Source organism: Oncorhynchus nerka, linkage group LG22 (genome assembly GCF_034236695.1).
Source record: "Oncorhynchus nerka isolate Pitt River linkage group LG22, Oner_Uvic_2.0, whole genome shotgun sequence".
Classification (NCBI taxonomy): Eukaryota; Metazoa; Chordata; class Actinopteri; order Salmoniformes; family Salmonidae; genus Oncorhynchus; species Oncorhynchus nerka.
In genome coordinates this window covers 23,718,374-23,735,761 of record NC_088417.1, presented here as the reverse complement: position 1 = coordinate 23,735,761, position 17,388 = coordinate 23,718,374, and the positions used below count along the sequence as shown (strand labels likewise).

Genomic DNA, 17,388 nt, shown 5'->3' with positions numbered 1-17,388 from the left:
AACCCTGTGGTCTGTGTTTCTCTATAGGAATGGAGCGTGGACCCCCTGGACTCTGTGGGCTCCCTGCAGTACCAGTTGTGGCATTGGCTTCCAGGTCCGCCAGAGGTCCTGCAGCAACCCCACCCCGCGCCACGGAGGACGAGTGTGTGTGGGGCAGAACCGAGAGGAGAGGTACAGGACTCACACACATAAATTCATACACATGTACACACGCACATAGCCACTTATACTCAACCGTAAATCCACACAAGATCACCTCACACAGTCCCCTTGCTGGTGTGAGTGTCACAGAAGTCTTGAGTCCTTCATCTAGCCAGTCATACATTATAATGTAAAATGTATGACTGGAAGAAATTACTCGCTGTTGTCATAATTTATTTTTTTATTTTTTTATTTCACCTTTATTTAACCAGGTAGACAAGTTGAGAACAAGTTCTCATTTACAATTGCGACCTGGCCAAGATAAAGCAAAGCAGTTCGACAGATACAACGACACAGTAAAACAAACATGGAGTAAAACAAACATACAGTCAATAATACAGTATAAACAAGTCTATATACAATGTGAGCAAATGAGGTGAGAAGGGAGGTAAAGGCAAAAAAGTAAATACAATATAGCAAGTAAAACACTGGAATGGTAGTTTTGCAATGGAAGAATGTGCAAAGTAGAGAAAAATAATGGGGTGCAAAGGAGCAAAATTAATTAATTAATTAAATACAGTTGGGAAAGAGGTAGTTGTTTGGGCTAAATTATAGGTGGGCTATGTACAGGTGCAGTAATCTGTGAGCTGCTCTGACAAGTTGGTGCTTAAAGCTAGTGAGGGAGATAAGTGTTTCCAGTTTCAGAGATTTTTGTAATCACTTCTGTCTGACTCTGACATCCAATTAAGAGAGAGAGGGATGTTTCTGAGCCTGGTAATTATCTGAGCTCCACACAGACGAGGGAAGCTGCATTCCTTCTGAAGCTCTGGATCCTCTGCTTTGGTCTGGAATAATCACCTCCAAAAAATATGTTTTGAAGGTTTCTAAGCAACCGATGTGGCCCTCTGAAATATGGGATTTGCAGAGAAAGAAAGTGAGAAGAGAAAAATAAAAGTGAGAGAACATGAAACAGTGCAGGTAGAGAAGGTCAACACGTCTACAGGTTGTTTGAAGTGAAACTTCTTTACCTGAAACTTTACAACAAAGTAAATAATAATATGAGAATAACTTCAGACAGATTCCTTAGTGTCTGGGTACTTTGTTCCTCTATATGTCATTTATACATGGTCTATTTCATCACAGTGAAACATGGGGGACTTGGGCATTCTTTATATGAGACTCCAGCTTCTTTTAGCTACCCAGACATCATGCTGCTAATTTCATTGACCACCTCTGGAGGGAGGGAAATTCCATCTGCAACAACACTGAGTGAGTAAAGTTCAGTCTGAACGTACTTCTGAAGGCTAAAAGTAAAAGACAATCATCTGGAGGGAATTGTGTTATGTAAAGCTTAATAAATAAGGCTACAAAGTACCAAGCTGCTAGGAAAGAAACTGAACTGATCAATTATCACTTAAGTGTGAAGTGAGAGGAGTGAAAACCCCCTGGCTTATCCCTGTCCAGAGGTTATTAGAATACTGTACCCCATGGATATTAAAAATACACTGCAAGGAATAAGTACAAAAAAAGCTCCTCAAGAACAATCCAGAGACACTATTTGCTGACTGCTACAAAGAGGGGAACATAAGCAACTTAATTTTCCACACAGACCATCCCCTGGCAGGGCACAGTGCTACAAAGGCACACTAGCCCTATGTCAAGAGACTGCAGTCTGAGAGAGCTGGCTGCTCTACGGACTGAGGTGAGAGAACGTAGAGGCACACATGGCACTGAATGAAGAGGTGAGAGAACTGAGAGGCACACATGGCACTGAATGAAGAGGTGAGAGAACTGAGAGGCACACATGGCACTGAATGAAGAGGTGAGAGAACGTAGAGGCACACATGGCACTGAATGAAGAGGTGAGAGAACTGAGAGGCACACATGGCACTGAATGAAGAGGTGAGAGAACTGAGAGGCACACATGGCACTGAATGAAGAGGTGAGAGAACGTAGAGGCACACATGGCACTGAATGAAGAGGTGAGAGAACTGAGAGGCACACATGGCACTGAATGAAGAGGTGAGAGAACGTAGAGGCACACATGGCACTGAATGAAGAGGTGAGAGAACTTAGAGGCACACATGGCACTGAATGAAGAGGTGAGAGAACTTAGAGGCACACATGGCACTGAATGAAGAGGTGAACGCTGAGGTGTGACAGAGAGCAGGACACTCCCACAGAGAAGCCAGACCCCGACTCCAACACAACAATGGGACAGACAACACAGGACCCACCAACCCCTCCTAACAGCCCCCCTGTCAGCTCCCCTGATTGCTGTCTTGACAACCCCAACACATCCACTGAGAACATACAAAAGCCAGAGATTTTGCTCCTCATTGACTCAAATGGCAAACACATTCAAGAGAATCAACTGTTTCACAAACACACAGTTGCTAAACTCTGGTGACCAAACACTAGGCCCTGGAGCTGTTGTCAGGGGACAGACTAGGGTCCCCAGCCACATCATCATTCACATGGGCACAAATGACCTGAGGACGCAGGAGGAAAGGATGGCCACAGTACTCAAGGGAGTGATTGAAAAAACATCTTCCACTTTCCCCAAAGCACAACATCTTTCTGGTAAGAAGAGTGGCGGGGGCGTATGCCTCATGACTAACGAGACATGGTGTGATGAAAGAAACATACAGGAACTCAAATCCTTCTGTTCACCTGATTTAGAATTCCTCACAATCAAATGTAGACCGCATTATCTACCAAGAGAATTCTCTTCGATTATAATCACAGCCGTATATACCGCCCCCCAAGCAGACACATCGATGGCTCTGAACGAACTTTATTTAACTCTTTGCAAACTGGAAACCATTTATCCGGAGGCTGCATTCATTGTAGCTGGGGATTTTAACAAAGCTAATCTGAAAACAAGACTCCCTAAATTTTATCAGCATATCGATTGCGCAACCAGGGGTGGTAAAACCTTGGATCATTGTTACTCTAACTTCCGCGACGCATATAAGGCCCTGCCCCGCCCCCCTTTCGGAAAAGCTGACCACGACTCCATTTTGTTGATCCCTGCCTACAGACAGAAACTTAAACAAGAGGCTCCCACGCTGAGGTCTGTCCAACGCTGGTCCGACCAAGCTGACTCCACACTCCAAGACTGCTTCCATCACGTGGACTGGGACATGTTTCGTATTGCATCAGATAACAATATTGACGAATACGCTGATTCGGTGCCATAGCAACGATTAAAACATTCCCTAACCAGAAACCGTGGATTGATGGCAGCATTCGCGTGAAATTGAAAGCGCGAACCACTGCTTTTAATCAGGGCAAGGTGTCTGGTAACATGACCGAATACAAACAGTGCAGCTATTCCCTCCGCAAGGCTATCAAACAAGCTAAGCGTCAGTACAGAGACAAAGTAGAATCTCAATTCAACGGCTCAGACACAAGAGGCATGTGGCAGGGTCTACAGTCAATCACGGACTACAAGAAGAAACCCAGCCCAGTCACGGACCAGGATGTCTTGCTCCCAGGCAGACTAAATCACTTTTTTGCCCGCTTTGAGGACAATACAGTGCCACTGACACGGCCTGCAACGAAAACATGCGGTCTCTCCTTCACTGCAGCCGAGGTGAGTAAGACATTTAAACGTGTTAACCCTCGCAAGGCTGCAGGCCCAGACGGCATCCCCAGCCGCGCCCTCAGAGCATGCGCAGACCAGCTGGCCGGTGTGTTTACGGACATATTCAATCAATCCCTATACCAGTCTGCTGTTCCCACATGCTTCAAGAGGGCCACCATTGTTCCTGTTCCCAAGAAAGCTAAGGTAACTGAGCTAAACGACTACCGCCCCGTAGCACTCACTTCCGTCATCATGAAGTGCTTTGAGAGACTAGTCAAGGACCATATCACCTCCACCCTACCTGACACCCTAGACCCACTCCAATTTGCTTACCGCCCAAATAGGTCCACAGACGATGCAATCTCAACCACACTGCACACTGCCCTAACCCATCTGGACAAGAGGAATACCTATGTGAGAATGCTGTTCATCGACTACAGCTCGGCATTCAACACCATAGTACCCTCCAAGCTCGTCATCAAGCTCGAGACCCTGGGTCTCGACCCTGGGTCTCGACCCCGGGTCTCGACCCCGCCCTGTGCAACTGGGTACTGGACTTCCTGACGGGCCGCCCCCAGGTGGTGAGGGTAGGCAACAACATCTCCTCCCCGCTGATCCTCAACACGGGGGCCCCACATCCTTATGTATATATTCTTTATCCCCTTACACTGTGTATAAGACAGTAGTTTTGGAATTGTTAGTTAGATTACTTGTTGGTTATTACTGCATTGTCGGAACTAGAAGCACAAGCATTTCGCTACACTCGCATTAACATCTGCTAACCATGTGTATATGACAAATAAAATTAGATTTGATTTGATTTTAAGTGGTTATCTCCACCCTGCTACCACAAAAATACTTTCACCCTGCCACCAAATAGCAGGTGAATGCAAGCATTTCACAAGACTGTGCCTCAAAACCTAATGTATACCTGGCCCACCACTCCACCCTGGACTTTACGACCAGGTCTACCTCTACAAGGCAGCCATCCCATTGTTTGCCAGGACCCTGAAGGACCTTCAACCGTAGCTCCAGCACCTCACACAGGAGCAACAGAGAATGGACACCCCTCCGAGACCAGCGAGACACCCTCCCAGACCTGCAAGACCCCCTCCTGAAGGACCTGCACTGAGACAACACATGCCAAGAGGAACTACACCCAGACCACCCAGACCACAGCATCACCAGCCACACCCCAACCAGCTAAGACCACCCCACGCCCCTGCGACAAGGACCTCAACACGACAGCAGGACATATGCCCAAGCCGTGAGCAGAGCAACAGGCCCAAACCCCAATATTACACCCGCCCATATCTCATTCTGCGACCTAAGAGGTATGTATCAGATGCTCAACATGCTCTGCTCACACCTACTGTGATGGTCCGGGCCTAAACCACACAAAAACAACACTAGACACTATGGAACACAAAGCTTTTACTATCTCATCCTGGAATATACAAGGTCTAAGGTCATCTGTCTTTGTCCTAAAGAGCAGGAACACAGACTTCATCAAAGAAATTGGAAAAACAGACATTGTCATCCTACAAGAAACATGGTACAGAGAAGATGGACCTACTGATTGTCATCTAGGTTACAGAGAGCTGGTAGTCCCATCCACCAAACTACCAGGTGTGAAACAGGAAAGATATTCAGGGGATATGCTAATTTGGTATAGAGCAGACCTAACCCACTCTATTAAATTAGTCAAAACAGGAACATTTTGCATCTGGCAATTAAAAAGGGTATTATCTAATCAGAGAAAAATGTCCTCATGTGTGCTATGTATATACCCCCAATAGAATCCTCATACTTTAACGATGACAGCTTCTCCATCCTAGAGGGGGAGATCAACCATTTCCAGGCCCAAGGACATGTACTAGTCTGTGGCGACCTAAATGCCAGAACTGGACAAGAACCTGACACCCTCAGCACACGAGGACAAACACCTACCTGGATGTGACAACATTACCTCCCCCATATACCCCCTAGATGTAACGGATGTGAAACGGCTAGATTAGTTAGCGGTGGTGCGCGCTAAACAGCGTTTCAATCGGTGACGTCACTTGCTCTGAGACCTTGAAGAAGTAGTTCCCCTTGCTCTGCAAGGGCCGCGGCTTTTGTGGAGCGATGGGAAACAATGCTTTGTGGGTGACTGTTGTTTATGTGTGTAGAGGCTCCCTGGTTCGCGCCCGGGTATGGGCGAGGGGACAGTCTAAAGTTATACTGTTACATAGACACAACTACAACAACATAACCAACAAAAACTGGTCACAACTCCTGCAGCTCTGTCGGACTGGGTATGTTCATAGTCAATGGTAGGCTTCAAGGGGGCTCCTATGGTAGGTACACATATACAGTTGAAGTCGGAATTTTACATACACCTTAGCCAAATCCAATTATACTCAGTTTTTCACAATTCCTGACATTTCATCCTAGTAAAAATGCCCTGTCTTAGGTCAGTTAGGATCACTACTTTATTTTAAGAATGTGAAATGTCAGAATAAATGTAGAGAGAATTATTTATTTATTATTTTATTTATTTCATCACATTCCCAGTGGGTCAGAAGTTTACATACACTCAATTAGTATTTGGTAGCATTGCCTTTAAATTGTTTAACTTGGGTTAAACGTTTTGGGTAGCCTTCCACAAGCTTTCCAATAATAAGTTAAGTGAATTTTGTCCCATTCCTCCTGACAGAGCTGGTGTAACTGAGTCAGGTTTGTAGGTCTCCTTGCTCGTACACGCTTTTTCAGTTCTGCCCAAAAATGTTCTATGGGATTGAGGTCAGGGCTTTGTGATGGCCACTCCAATACCTTGACTTTGTTGTCCTTAAGCCATTTTACCACAACTTTGGAAATATGCTTGGGGCCATTGTCCATTTGGAAGACCCATTTGCGACCAAGCTTTAACTTCCTGACTGATGTCTTGAGATGTTGCTTCAATATATCCATATAATTTTCCTCCCTCATGAAGCCATCTATGTTGTGAAGTGCACCAGTCCCTCCTGCAGCAAAGCACCCCCACAACATGATGTTGCCACCCCCGTGCTTCATGGTTGGGATGGTGTTCTTCGGCTTGCAAGCCTCCCCCTTTTTTCTGCAAACATAATGATGGTCATTATGGCCAAACAGTTCTATTTTTGTTTCATCAGAGGACATTTCTCCAAAAAGTACGATCTTAGTCCCCATGTGCAGTTGCAAAACGTAGTCTGGCTTTTTTTATGGAGCAGTGGCTTCTTCCTTGCTGAGCAGCCTTTCAGGTTATGTCGATATAGGACTTGTTGTACTGTGGATATAGATACCTTTGTACCTGTTTCCTCCAGCATCTTCACAAGGTCCTTTGCTGTTGTTCTGGGATTCATTCCTTTACACTTTTTTTTTTAACCTTTATTTAACTAGGCAAGTCAGTTAAGAACAAATTCTTATTTTCAATGACGGCCTAGGAACAGTGGGTTAACTACCTTGTCAGCTCGGGGGTTTGAACTTGCAACCTTCCGGTTACTAGTCCAACGCTCTAACCACTAGGCTACGCTGCCGCCCCTGTGTGTGTATAAGGTAGTTGTTGTGGAATTGTTAGGTTATATTACATGTTAGATATTACTGCATGGTCGGAACTAGAAGCACAAGCATTTTGCTACACTTGCATTAACATCTGCTAACCATGTGTATGTGACAAATAAAATTTGATTTGATTTGATATGCACTTTTCGCACCAAAGTAGGTTCAAACATCTCCTTCCTGAGCGGTATCACAGCTGCGTGGTCCCATGGTGTTTATACTTGCATACCATTGTTTGTACAGATAAACGTGATACCTTCAGGCATTTGGAAATTTCTCCCAAGGATAAAACAGGCTTGTGGAGGTCTACAATTTGATTTCAGAGGTCTTGGCTGATTTATTTTCTTTTTTACCTTGATGTCAAGCAAAGAGTCACTGAGTTTGAAGGTAGGCCTTGAAATACATCCACAGGTACACCTCCAATTGACTCAAATGATGTCAACTGGCCTATCAGAAGCTTCTAAAGCCATGACATTTTTCTAAGCTGTTTAAAGGCATAGTCAATTTAGTGTATGTAAACTTCTGACCTACTGGAATTGTGATGCAGTGAATTATAAGTGAAATAATCTGTCTGTAAACAATTGTTGGAAAAATGACTTGTGTCATGCACAAAGTAGATGTCCTAACAGACTTGCCAGAACTATAGTTTGTTAACAATACATTTATGGAGTGGTTGAAAAATGAGTTTTAATGACTCCAGCCTAAGTGTATGTAAACTTCTGACTTCACCTGTAGCTCATCTCTTGGCAGTAGTACTGTAGACTACTTTATCACTGATCTCAACCCAGAGTCTCTTCGAGTGTTCACAGTCCACTGACACCCCTATCAGATCGTAGCAAAATCACACACTACTTGACAGAGTTTTGCTCGGTCATGAGGCATCAAAGACAAAGGAACTGAATAATATTAAGAAATGCTATACTGTAGATGGAAGGAGAGTAGTGTGGAAATCTACCAAAAAACAATTAGGCATCAACGAATTCAATCCCTATTTCCTGGACAGAATGTTTCACTATAATAGTGAAGGAGTAAACCTGACAGTAGAAAACCAAAACAGTATATTTGACCTCTCAGCTTCCCTATTAAATCTAAAACTTTCAAGCAGACAACCTAAGAAAATGAAACAACAATGACAAATAGTTTGATGAAGAATGCAAAATCCTAAGAAAAAAATTGAGAAACGTATCCTTCCAAAAATATAGAGACCCAAACAACCTGCGCCTACGGCTTCACTATGTTGAATCACTAAAACAATACAGAAATACACTACGGAAAAAGAAGGAACAGCACGTTAGAAATCAGCTCAATGTAATTGAAGAATCCATAGAATCTAACCACTTCTGGGAAAATTGGAAAACTCTAAACAAACAACATCATGAAGAGTTATCTATCCAAAACGGAGATGTATGGGTAAACCACTTCTCCAATCTTTTTGGCTCTATGACAAAGAACAAACAGCAAAAACATATACATGATCAAATACAAATCTTATAATCAACTATTAAAGACTTCCAGAACCCACTGTATTCCCCAATTTACATTGAATGAACTACAGGACAAAATACAAACCCTCCAACCCAAAAGGCCTGTGGTGTTGATGGTATCTTAAACGAAATTATAAAATATACAGACCACAAATTCCAATTGGCGACACTTATCTCTTTACATCATCCTCAGCTCTGGCAACTTCCCCAATATTTTGGAACCAAGGACTGATCACCCCAATCTACAAAAGTGGAGACATATTTGACCCTAATAACTACCATGTGATATGCGCTAACAGCAACTGTGGGACAATCCTCTGCATTATCATTAACAGCAGACTCGTACATTTCCTCAGCGAAAACAATGTACTGAGCAAATGTCCAATTAACTTTTTACCATGTTACTGTACAACAGACCATGTATTCACCCTGCACACCTTAATTGACAAACAAACCAAAACAAAGGCAAAGTCTTGATTTCAAAAAAGCTTTAGACTCCATTTGGCACGAGGGCCTGCTATACAAATGGATGGAAAGTGGTGTTGGGGGAAAAGCGTACGACATTATAAAATCCATGTAGACAAACAACAAGTGTGCGGTTAAAATTAGCAAAAAACACACGCATTTCTTTCCACAGGACCAGAGGGTGAGACAGGGATGCTGCTTAAGCCCCACCCTCTTCAACATACATTGGCGAGGGCACTAGAACAGTCTGCATCAGCCGGCCTCACCCTACTAGAATCTGAAGTCAAATGTCTACTGTTTGCTGATGATCTGGTGCTTCTGTCCCCAACCAAGGAGGGCCTACAGCAGCACCTAGATCTTCTGCACATATTATGTCAGACCTGTGCCCTGAATGTAAATCTCAGTAAGACAAAAATAATGGTATTCCAAAAAAAGGTCCAGTTCCCAGGACCACGAATACAAATTCCATCTAGACACTGCTGCCCTAGAGCACACAAAAAATGTAACATACCTTGGCCTAAACACCAGCTCCACGGGTCACTTCCACAAAGCTGTGAGCAATCTTAGAGACAAGGCAAGAAGGGCCTTCTATACCATTAAAAGGAACATACAATTCGACATACCAATTAGGATCTGGCTATAATTACTTGAATCAGTTATAGAACCCATTTCCCTTTATGGTTGTGAGGTCGTGGTTCCACTCACCAACCAAGAATTCACAAAATGGAACAAACACCAAATTGAGATGAATTCAGAATTCTGCTAAAATTTTGTAAAACACCAAATACATGCAGAGCAGAATTAAGCCGATGCCCGCTAATGATCAAAATCCAGAAAAGAGACGTTAAATTCTACAACCACCATATCATATCAAAGCCATCACCTACAGAGAAATGAACTTGGAGAAGAGTCCCCTAAGCAAGCTGTTCACAAACAGACCCCACAAAACCCCAGGACAGCAACACAATTAGACCTATCCAAATGATGAGAAAACAAAAAGATAATTACTCAACATATTGGAAAGAATTTTGTCAGTGAAAATGTATGGATTAAAAAGTACATTATTTTCTTTAGCAATGTAGTACAAGTATAAATTGTCAAAAATATAAATAGTTAAGTGCAGATGCCCCAAAAAATGTCTTAAGTAGTACTTTAAATAGTCTTTACTTAAGTACTTTACACCATTGATAACAGGATTGGCTGTTGCATGCAATTTGAATTGCGTATCAAATCAAATCAAAACAAATGTATTTATATCGCCCTTCGTACATCAGCTGATATCTCAAAGTGCTGTACAGAAACCCAGCGTAAAACCCCAAACAGCAAGCAATGCAGGTATAGAAGCAAGGTGGCTAGGATAAACTCCCTAGAAAGGCCAAAACCTAGGAAGAAACCTAGAGAGGAACCAGGCTATGTGGGGTGGCCAGTCCTCTTCTGGCTGTGGAGATTATAACAGAACATGGCCAAGATGTTCAAATGTTCATAAATGACCAGCATGGTCGTATAATAATAAGGCAGAACAGTTGAAACTGGAGCAGCAGCACGGCCAGGTGGACTGGGGACAGCAAGGAGTCATCATGTCAGGTAGTCCTGGGGCATGGTCCTAGGGCTCAGGTCCTCCGAGAGAGAGAAAGAAAGAGAGAAGGAGAGAATTAGAGAACGCACACTTAGATTCACACAGGACACCGAATAGGACAGGAGAAGTACTCCAGATATAACAAACTGACCCTAGCCCCCCGACACATAAACTACTGCAGCATAAATACTGGAGGCTGAGACAGGAGGGGTCAGGAGACACTGTGGCCCCATCCGAGAACACCCCCGGACAGGGCCAAACAGGAAGGATGTTTGAATTGCCTCATGTATCAGCAAAGGTGCTTTAGATGATGTCACTTGGAACTTGCATCTGCAACAGAAATTGTGTCCAAATTGCTTTGTGTGACACAGGCTTAAGGCATTTGTGTATGAGACAGTAGAACAATTTGTTCTCAGTCAACTTACCTGGTAAAATAAGAGTAAAATAAAAATAAAAAAACTATTATTTCAAAAATGTGACCGTGAGAAAAATGGAAAGAAAGTGTGAAAAAAACAGAGCTGTAAATGACTGAAGAGTTTCCATGGTGACTGAAGCAAGTTTTCAAGGTGAAAAAGAGACTGTAGATTTATCATTTGTTCGAGTGCACTCATAACTATGACTACCCTGCCCCCTCCATCTCTCTCTCTCTCTCCCTCAGTCTTTCACTCCTTGACCCTCTCTCCATCTCTCTCTGTTTCTTTCATACTACCTGCTCAGCCAATAAAACACCTTGAACAGTAGAGCTGTGAGAATGAGAGAATCCATCAGGGTCCTATAGTAGGGCTTGGTGGCTTTACACACTGTGGAGGGAGACACGTGTTAATTGATGAAATATGCTGTATCACTTTGATCTTGCGGTGGAGAAGGGTCTGTCTGTTCCAAAAGAGTAGGTTTTCTTGATTCTGCTCATGCTCTGTCCGCTCACTCTCTCTCTCTCTCAATTCAATTCAACTCAAGGTGCTTTATTGGCATGGGAAACATGTTAACAATCTCTCTCTCTCTCTCTCTCTCTCTCAATTCAATTCAATTCAAGGGGCTTTATTGGCATGGGAATTATGTGTTAACATTGTCTATCTCTCTTACTGTCCTCTCTCTCATTCTGTCTGATCTATCTATCTATCTATCTATCTATCTATCTATCTCCTCTCATTTCTGTCCTAATTGAAAAGCAAACTGTCTTGACTTGTTAAAGGCATGTAGTGATTCCCACCAAATGCAAGTACAGATGTACAGAACAAATGGTGTGCAATGTAGACTCAGCTATACGTTGGACCACTTTGATTTTGGGAGTGCGCTCTCCCTTTAATGCTAGGAATAGGGTGGAGGGTTTTTTGCTGTGGCCGTAGAGCCTCCTTTAATAGATATTCATCTCAGATGTACAGGCACACTTTATTTATAAAGCCTGATGGCTGTAGTTAGAGCTTAAGTGTAGCGTCAAAATACGGTGCAGAGCGTTGGGTTTTCTTGCTGAGGGGGGGCAGGGAGACCCCCAGCTCCTCTAAAACTATTGACAACTCTGTGCTGTTTTCAAGGGATTGTTTAATAAATGTTAACACTATTTGGGTTTAATATCATCACCTCTTGAAGAGCATAGTCAGAACAATTGCACACAGTTAGCTTTATCATCAGTTACACAGCAAGTAACTACATGCTTTTCATAATCAGTAAGCATCAGTTGATTATGTCATTTTAGATACGTGGGGGTAGCCTCACGATATCTCTCAATATTGGCCACCATTAATTGAATATTTGAGTGATATAAAATAAACGTTAACTATACCTGACAAGTATGAGTGGTTTAGGTTCATTTCCCATCCTTTGTGGGCTCTGTCTGTCAAGCAACGAAGAACGTATTTGCCAATGTACTGTTAGCTGATGTATACTTTGCAAGCTACCGGCAGAAGCTTTGTACAGTTGGCTAAAAATAGTGATAAGTAGAGGTAATGTACTTTTTTCTCCAACCACAGAGGTCTACCCAGCGAAGTTAGCGAACAATTAAAATTATCCTGTTTTCAACATTGTTTTCAAGAGTATTGAATAAGGATTGCACTTTGTCATCATAGGGTATTGTGTGTTATATAGTATTGTAAAAACTGTATTCAGGCTTTAACACAACAAAAATGTGGAATAAGTCAAGGGGTATGAATACTTTCTGAAGGTGTAAAGGTGTGAAGCTCGTCGCCATTGGACTCTGGAGCAGTGGAAACGCGTTCCCTGGAGTGATGAATCACACCGAATCTGGGTTTGGCGCATACCAGGAGAGCGCTACCTGCCCAATGTATAGTGCCAACTGTCAAGTTTGGTGGGGGTGGAATATTAGTCTGGGGCTGTTTTTCATGGTTCGTGCTAGGCCCCTTAGTTTCAGTGAAATACAGCATACAATGACATTCTAGACAATGACATTCTAGACGATTCTGTGCTTCCAACTTTGTGGCAACAGTTTGGGGAAGGCCCTTTGCTGTTTCAGCATGACAGTGCCCCCATGCATAAAGGTCCATCCACAAATGGTTTGTCGAGATCAGTGTGGAAGAACTTGACTGGCCTGCACAAAGCCCTGACCTCAACCCCATCGAACCCCTTTGGGATGAACTCCATATTAATGCCCATGATTTTGGAATGAGACGTTTGAAAAGCAGGTGTCCACATACTTTTGGTCATGTAGTGAATATATCAATGATGAAAAGTCACTCTTTTCACACCCAACTGTCTGAGTACCTGACCAGGGGCATCCCAGCAGTTTGTCCTTGTTTGCTGGCTGTAGGAAGAGAAACCGTTATAAAAACCAATCAGTCAATGCCATGGGGCAGAAGTCTGGCTGGCTAATGCTCAGGTTTATGTACCTTATGCTAGCATCCCCCTCAGCACATGTCCACTGTATTCCCCTGCTTACTCAGCTCCTATAGGCAAATTATTAGTACCATTTTCTTCATGACTTCCTCCCCAGTTTTACTGAGGGAGAAGGAGGGAGGGGGAGGCCGTTGCATTTTACAAAGGCTAATCTAATCAGTGAGCAGAACAATTTGCATGGCTGGATTGACGATGAGTTTAGCGAAGCTCTAAATCTATTTACTATGGATCTGGCTTAGGTCTGACTCTTCCATTCTGAGGCTCAGCAGGGGACCCTGCAGATCAATGCTAATATCGCTACCATTTGCATTATATCCCATCCCTTTCACCCCCTCTCTTTCTTTCGCTTTCTCATTTTTCCTGCAATCGGTGCTTCTCTCCCTCGCCCGTTCTACCTTCCTCTCGCTATCTTTTTCTTTCTCGCTCTGTCATCTCTTGCTCTATCTCTCTCTCTTTCTCCCCTTTCCTCAGCCGAATCTCAGGCACTTTAATGTAAATAGGTTTATAGAAAAACAGAGTAATGCACCAATGTTTTCCTATTTCAACTTTTCATTGCGCTCCAGAAAGCAACATAATATACACTAAGTATAGCAAACATTAAGAACCTCCCCAGCCTGAATTCATTGGGGCATGGACTCTGCTAGGTGGCCCATTTTAACTCCAATGCTTCCCACAGTTGTGTCAAGTTGGCTGGATGTCCTTTGGGTGGTGGACCATTCTTAATACTCACAGGGAACTGTTGAGTGTGAACAACCAAGCAGCGTTGCAGTTCATGACACAAACTGGTGTGCCTGGTACCTACTACCTACTACCATACCCCGTTACCCCGTTTTCTTTTGTGTGCCACGTTTCAATGGTCTCAAGGCTTAAAAATCCTTCTTTAACCGGTCTCCTCCCCTTTATCTACACTGATTGAAGTGGATTTAACAAGTGACATCAATAAGAAATCATAGCTTTCACCTGGATTCACCTGGCAGGTCTATGTCATGGAAAGAGCAGTTCTTCATGTTTTGTACACAGTGTGTGTTATCTGTTATATATATAAGCCGATATAACAAGGCCTATCTCTTTCTCTCGGAGTCAAATCTCAGACACGATGAGGTAAGGGAAATCTGCGTGAGCCACCATCACTAAAGTTTTTATCCAACATAAAATGTTTTTCATGGTTACACAAACACTGCTGAAGTTGTAGTTTGTGTAAGTATATGGGCAATAATTAGACTATCAATAGCATCACATTTTTGGATAATGAACTCCACTAATTAACCTATGGAACAGTACAGTAATAATTAAATATTGTAATTAAACATGATTCATGAGTCTATGTGGCTTTTTCAAAGGCAGCACCATTAAAATATGTGGGATATGCATGTAGACTCATTAATAAGATATAACTTTCATAAAGGCACATTACATGCATGTTTAAGTCTGAATTTCAGAGGAATATCAAAATGGGTTACCACATACATGGTGCATTTGCAGGCTTTGTTAAATTCTAGTAATTCTAGTTTAATAGTGTGTAATTTCTCTGTCGTTGATGGCGACATAAAAGCAATATACTTCGGTCTGTAAAAGATCTTTGTTTTAATGGAGTTAACTTAATTTGTCTGTAAGTCTGTCTGTCGGTCTGTCTGTCTTTGGACTGTACAGAAGTGCTCTATAGTCATTGTTGTCTTGTGGCATCAGTAGCTCCAACTCCTTAAAAGCTATGTTGGTTCGCTGCCTTAGCTTGCGGTCTAAAATATGGTAAGGTTTTCAGAAGCCCAGTGTCCCTCTTTATAATTGTACTGTTGTGTATCATGTAAAAAATACCACTTATTTACAACCAACCATTCCAAAGACAGACTGACTCAGGGATACTATTGGGCAAAGTAAAGACCTCAGATTGCACATGGCCCCCAGCACTCCCATAGCCTCTCTGTGTGTACTCGTATTCTCACACACACACACACACACACACTCATCCGCCGAGGTCTTTGTCCTTCCTAGGTATTGTAACGAGCACCTGCCCTGCCCGCCTCATGTCTATTGGTCGGCCTGGTCTGCATGGGAACGCTGCACGGTGCCCTGCGGAGGCGGCATCCAATCACGTCGCAGGACCTGCGAGAACGGCAACGAGTGCCCTGGGTGTGCCCAGGTATGTCACACACACACACACACACACACAACACACAAACAGATCTGGGCTGCACTTCCATAGCAGCCTGACCTTGAACTTCTTAACCATCTAAACTGTAACATTGAACTTTAAGGGTCATCCCCTACAAAATCCCCTAGTATTTATATTCAGCCATGGCACTTCTTAACATGTTGTTAAGAACAGCAGATACATGACCAATGCTAACCATTAACATGTAACACTAAATCACCCCCCTATAGGGTCTTACACTATATTCCCTCAACTGAATACACATATTAAAATACACAAGTACATGTTAGATTGCTAATCACTTTTATTAGTCTATCTACTGTATGCTGACAACAAATTAATATATTTATTAATACAATTTATTTATTGTATTTTTGCCACCATCTATAAATGTTACCTACTGCATATGATATCCTAGTGCTGAGTAATGAAGTCCAAGGCTGGGTGATGCAGGAGGGATGTAATGGCACGTTGTGTATGTCAGCTTCGCTGGTGTCCTCTTGGGTGTCAGGAGGATGATGAGACTGTCATGTTATTTTAACACTATTTTCAAACCCACTCCTCCCTCCGTCCACGGGCCTGGTAGAAATAGAAAGGAAGACACATGACCATGAGATTCCTTTACAGTTGAAATGGATTAGTGAGTCGGGGTCAGAGAGAGTCACATGATAACCAGTAACAGATGTACAGTATACGTGTGTGAGGGTCAGATGTACTGACTATAGACACTTTTATAAAGATAGCACCATGGTCTCTATATGGGTCAAATGATTAGAGTTACAGCTTATAAATGTTTCCCTGTGCACTGGCAACCCATTTCAGAGCTATTTAAATATATACCGTTGCATTATAGCATTCCATAGCAACCATATCTACTGTTGCATTCCATAGCAACCACATCAGGAGCTGGTAATGACGCATGACTAATGTAATATTGCTGGCAAGCTGAAAGTAGCAACTTACAACCGACAGCAAAGTAGTAACATATCTGATAATGTTCTGTGATTAACCTAACTAAGCACAGATAACCCTTTAACAACTGAGAGAGCTGACCTCCCATACCTTAACAGTCTAACTGTAATGAAGCATGACTGATACCCCATAAAACAACTGAGAAAACGGCACGGCCACACACACTTATACAGAAGCACTATCTTTTCACTACCCTGGTGGGTGTCTGTTCACACACACACACTCTTAGTCCATCAATGTTGATGATGAAGAATGCTCCTCTTGTGGATGGGGGGTAGGGGTAGGTTAGCGCAATTGCCGCTTGTGCCACTTCATGTGGTTGTGGGGGCCGATGTGGGAGCTGAGAAACATGTGTTGGGAGTCGGATGGCGTTGTCCCAGCTGCACGTTGGTGTCTTTGGCTGCATCTCTCGCATCTCCTATGTAAGATGCTGTCTTCTAGGTTTTTCAGGCTAGAGGGATGGATGTTACAGTGCTTCAGCAGGTCCTCTGACCTCCAGCAGAGCGCTTGTCTGCACTTAGCTGGCCTTAGCGATATCGGCGGGGGAGGCAGTGTTCAGGCATTCGGATCACGTGGCCGAGCCAACAGAGGAGTCGGTCAACTTGGT

General features: G+C 43.2%; 1 protein-coding gene across 2 annotated transcripts in view; it reads left to right on the top strand.

Moving 5' to 3' along the window:
- The window catches only part of sema5a (sema domain, seven thrombospondin repeats (type 1 and type 1-like), transmembrane domain (TM) and short cytoplasmic domain, (semaphorin) 5A), a 209,006-nt gene that overhangs the window by 140,729 nt on the left and 50,889 nt on the right, over window positions 1-17,388 (top strand). For both annotated transcript variants that reach the window (XM_029626548.2, XM_029626547.2), the window contains 2 exons: window positions 28-171; window positions 15,650-15,797. In XM_029626548.2, the coding sequence (XP_029482408.1) occupies window positions 28-171; window positions 15,650-15,797 (292 nt within the window). The remainder of the gene's footprint in view (window positions 1-27; window positions 172-15,649; window positions 15,798-17,388) is intronic.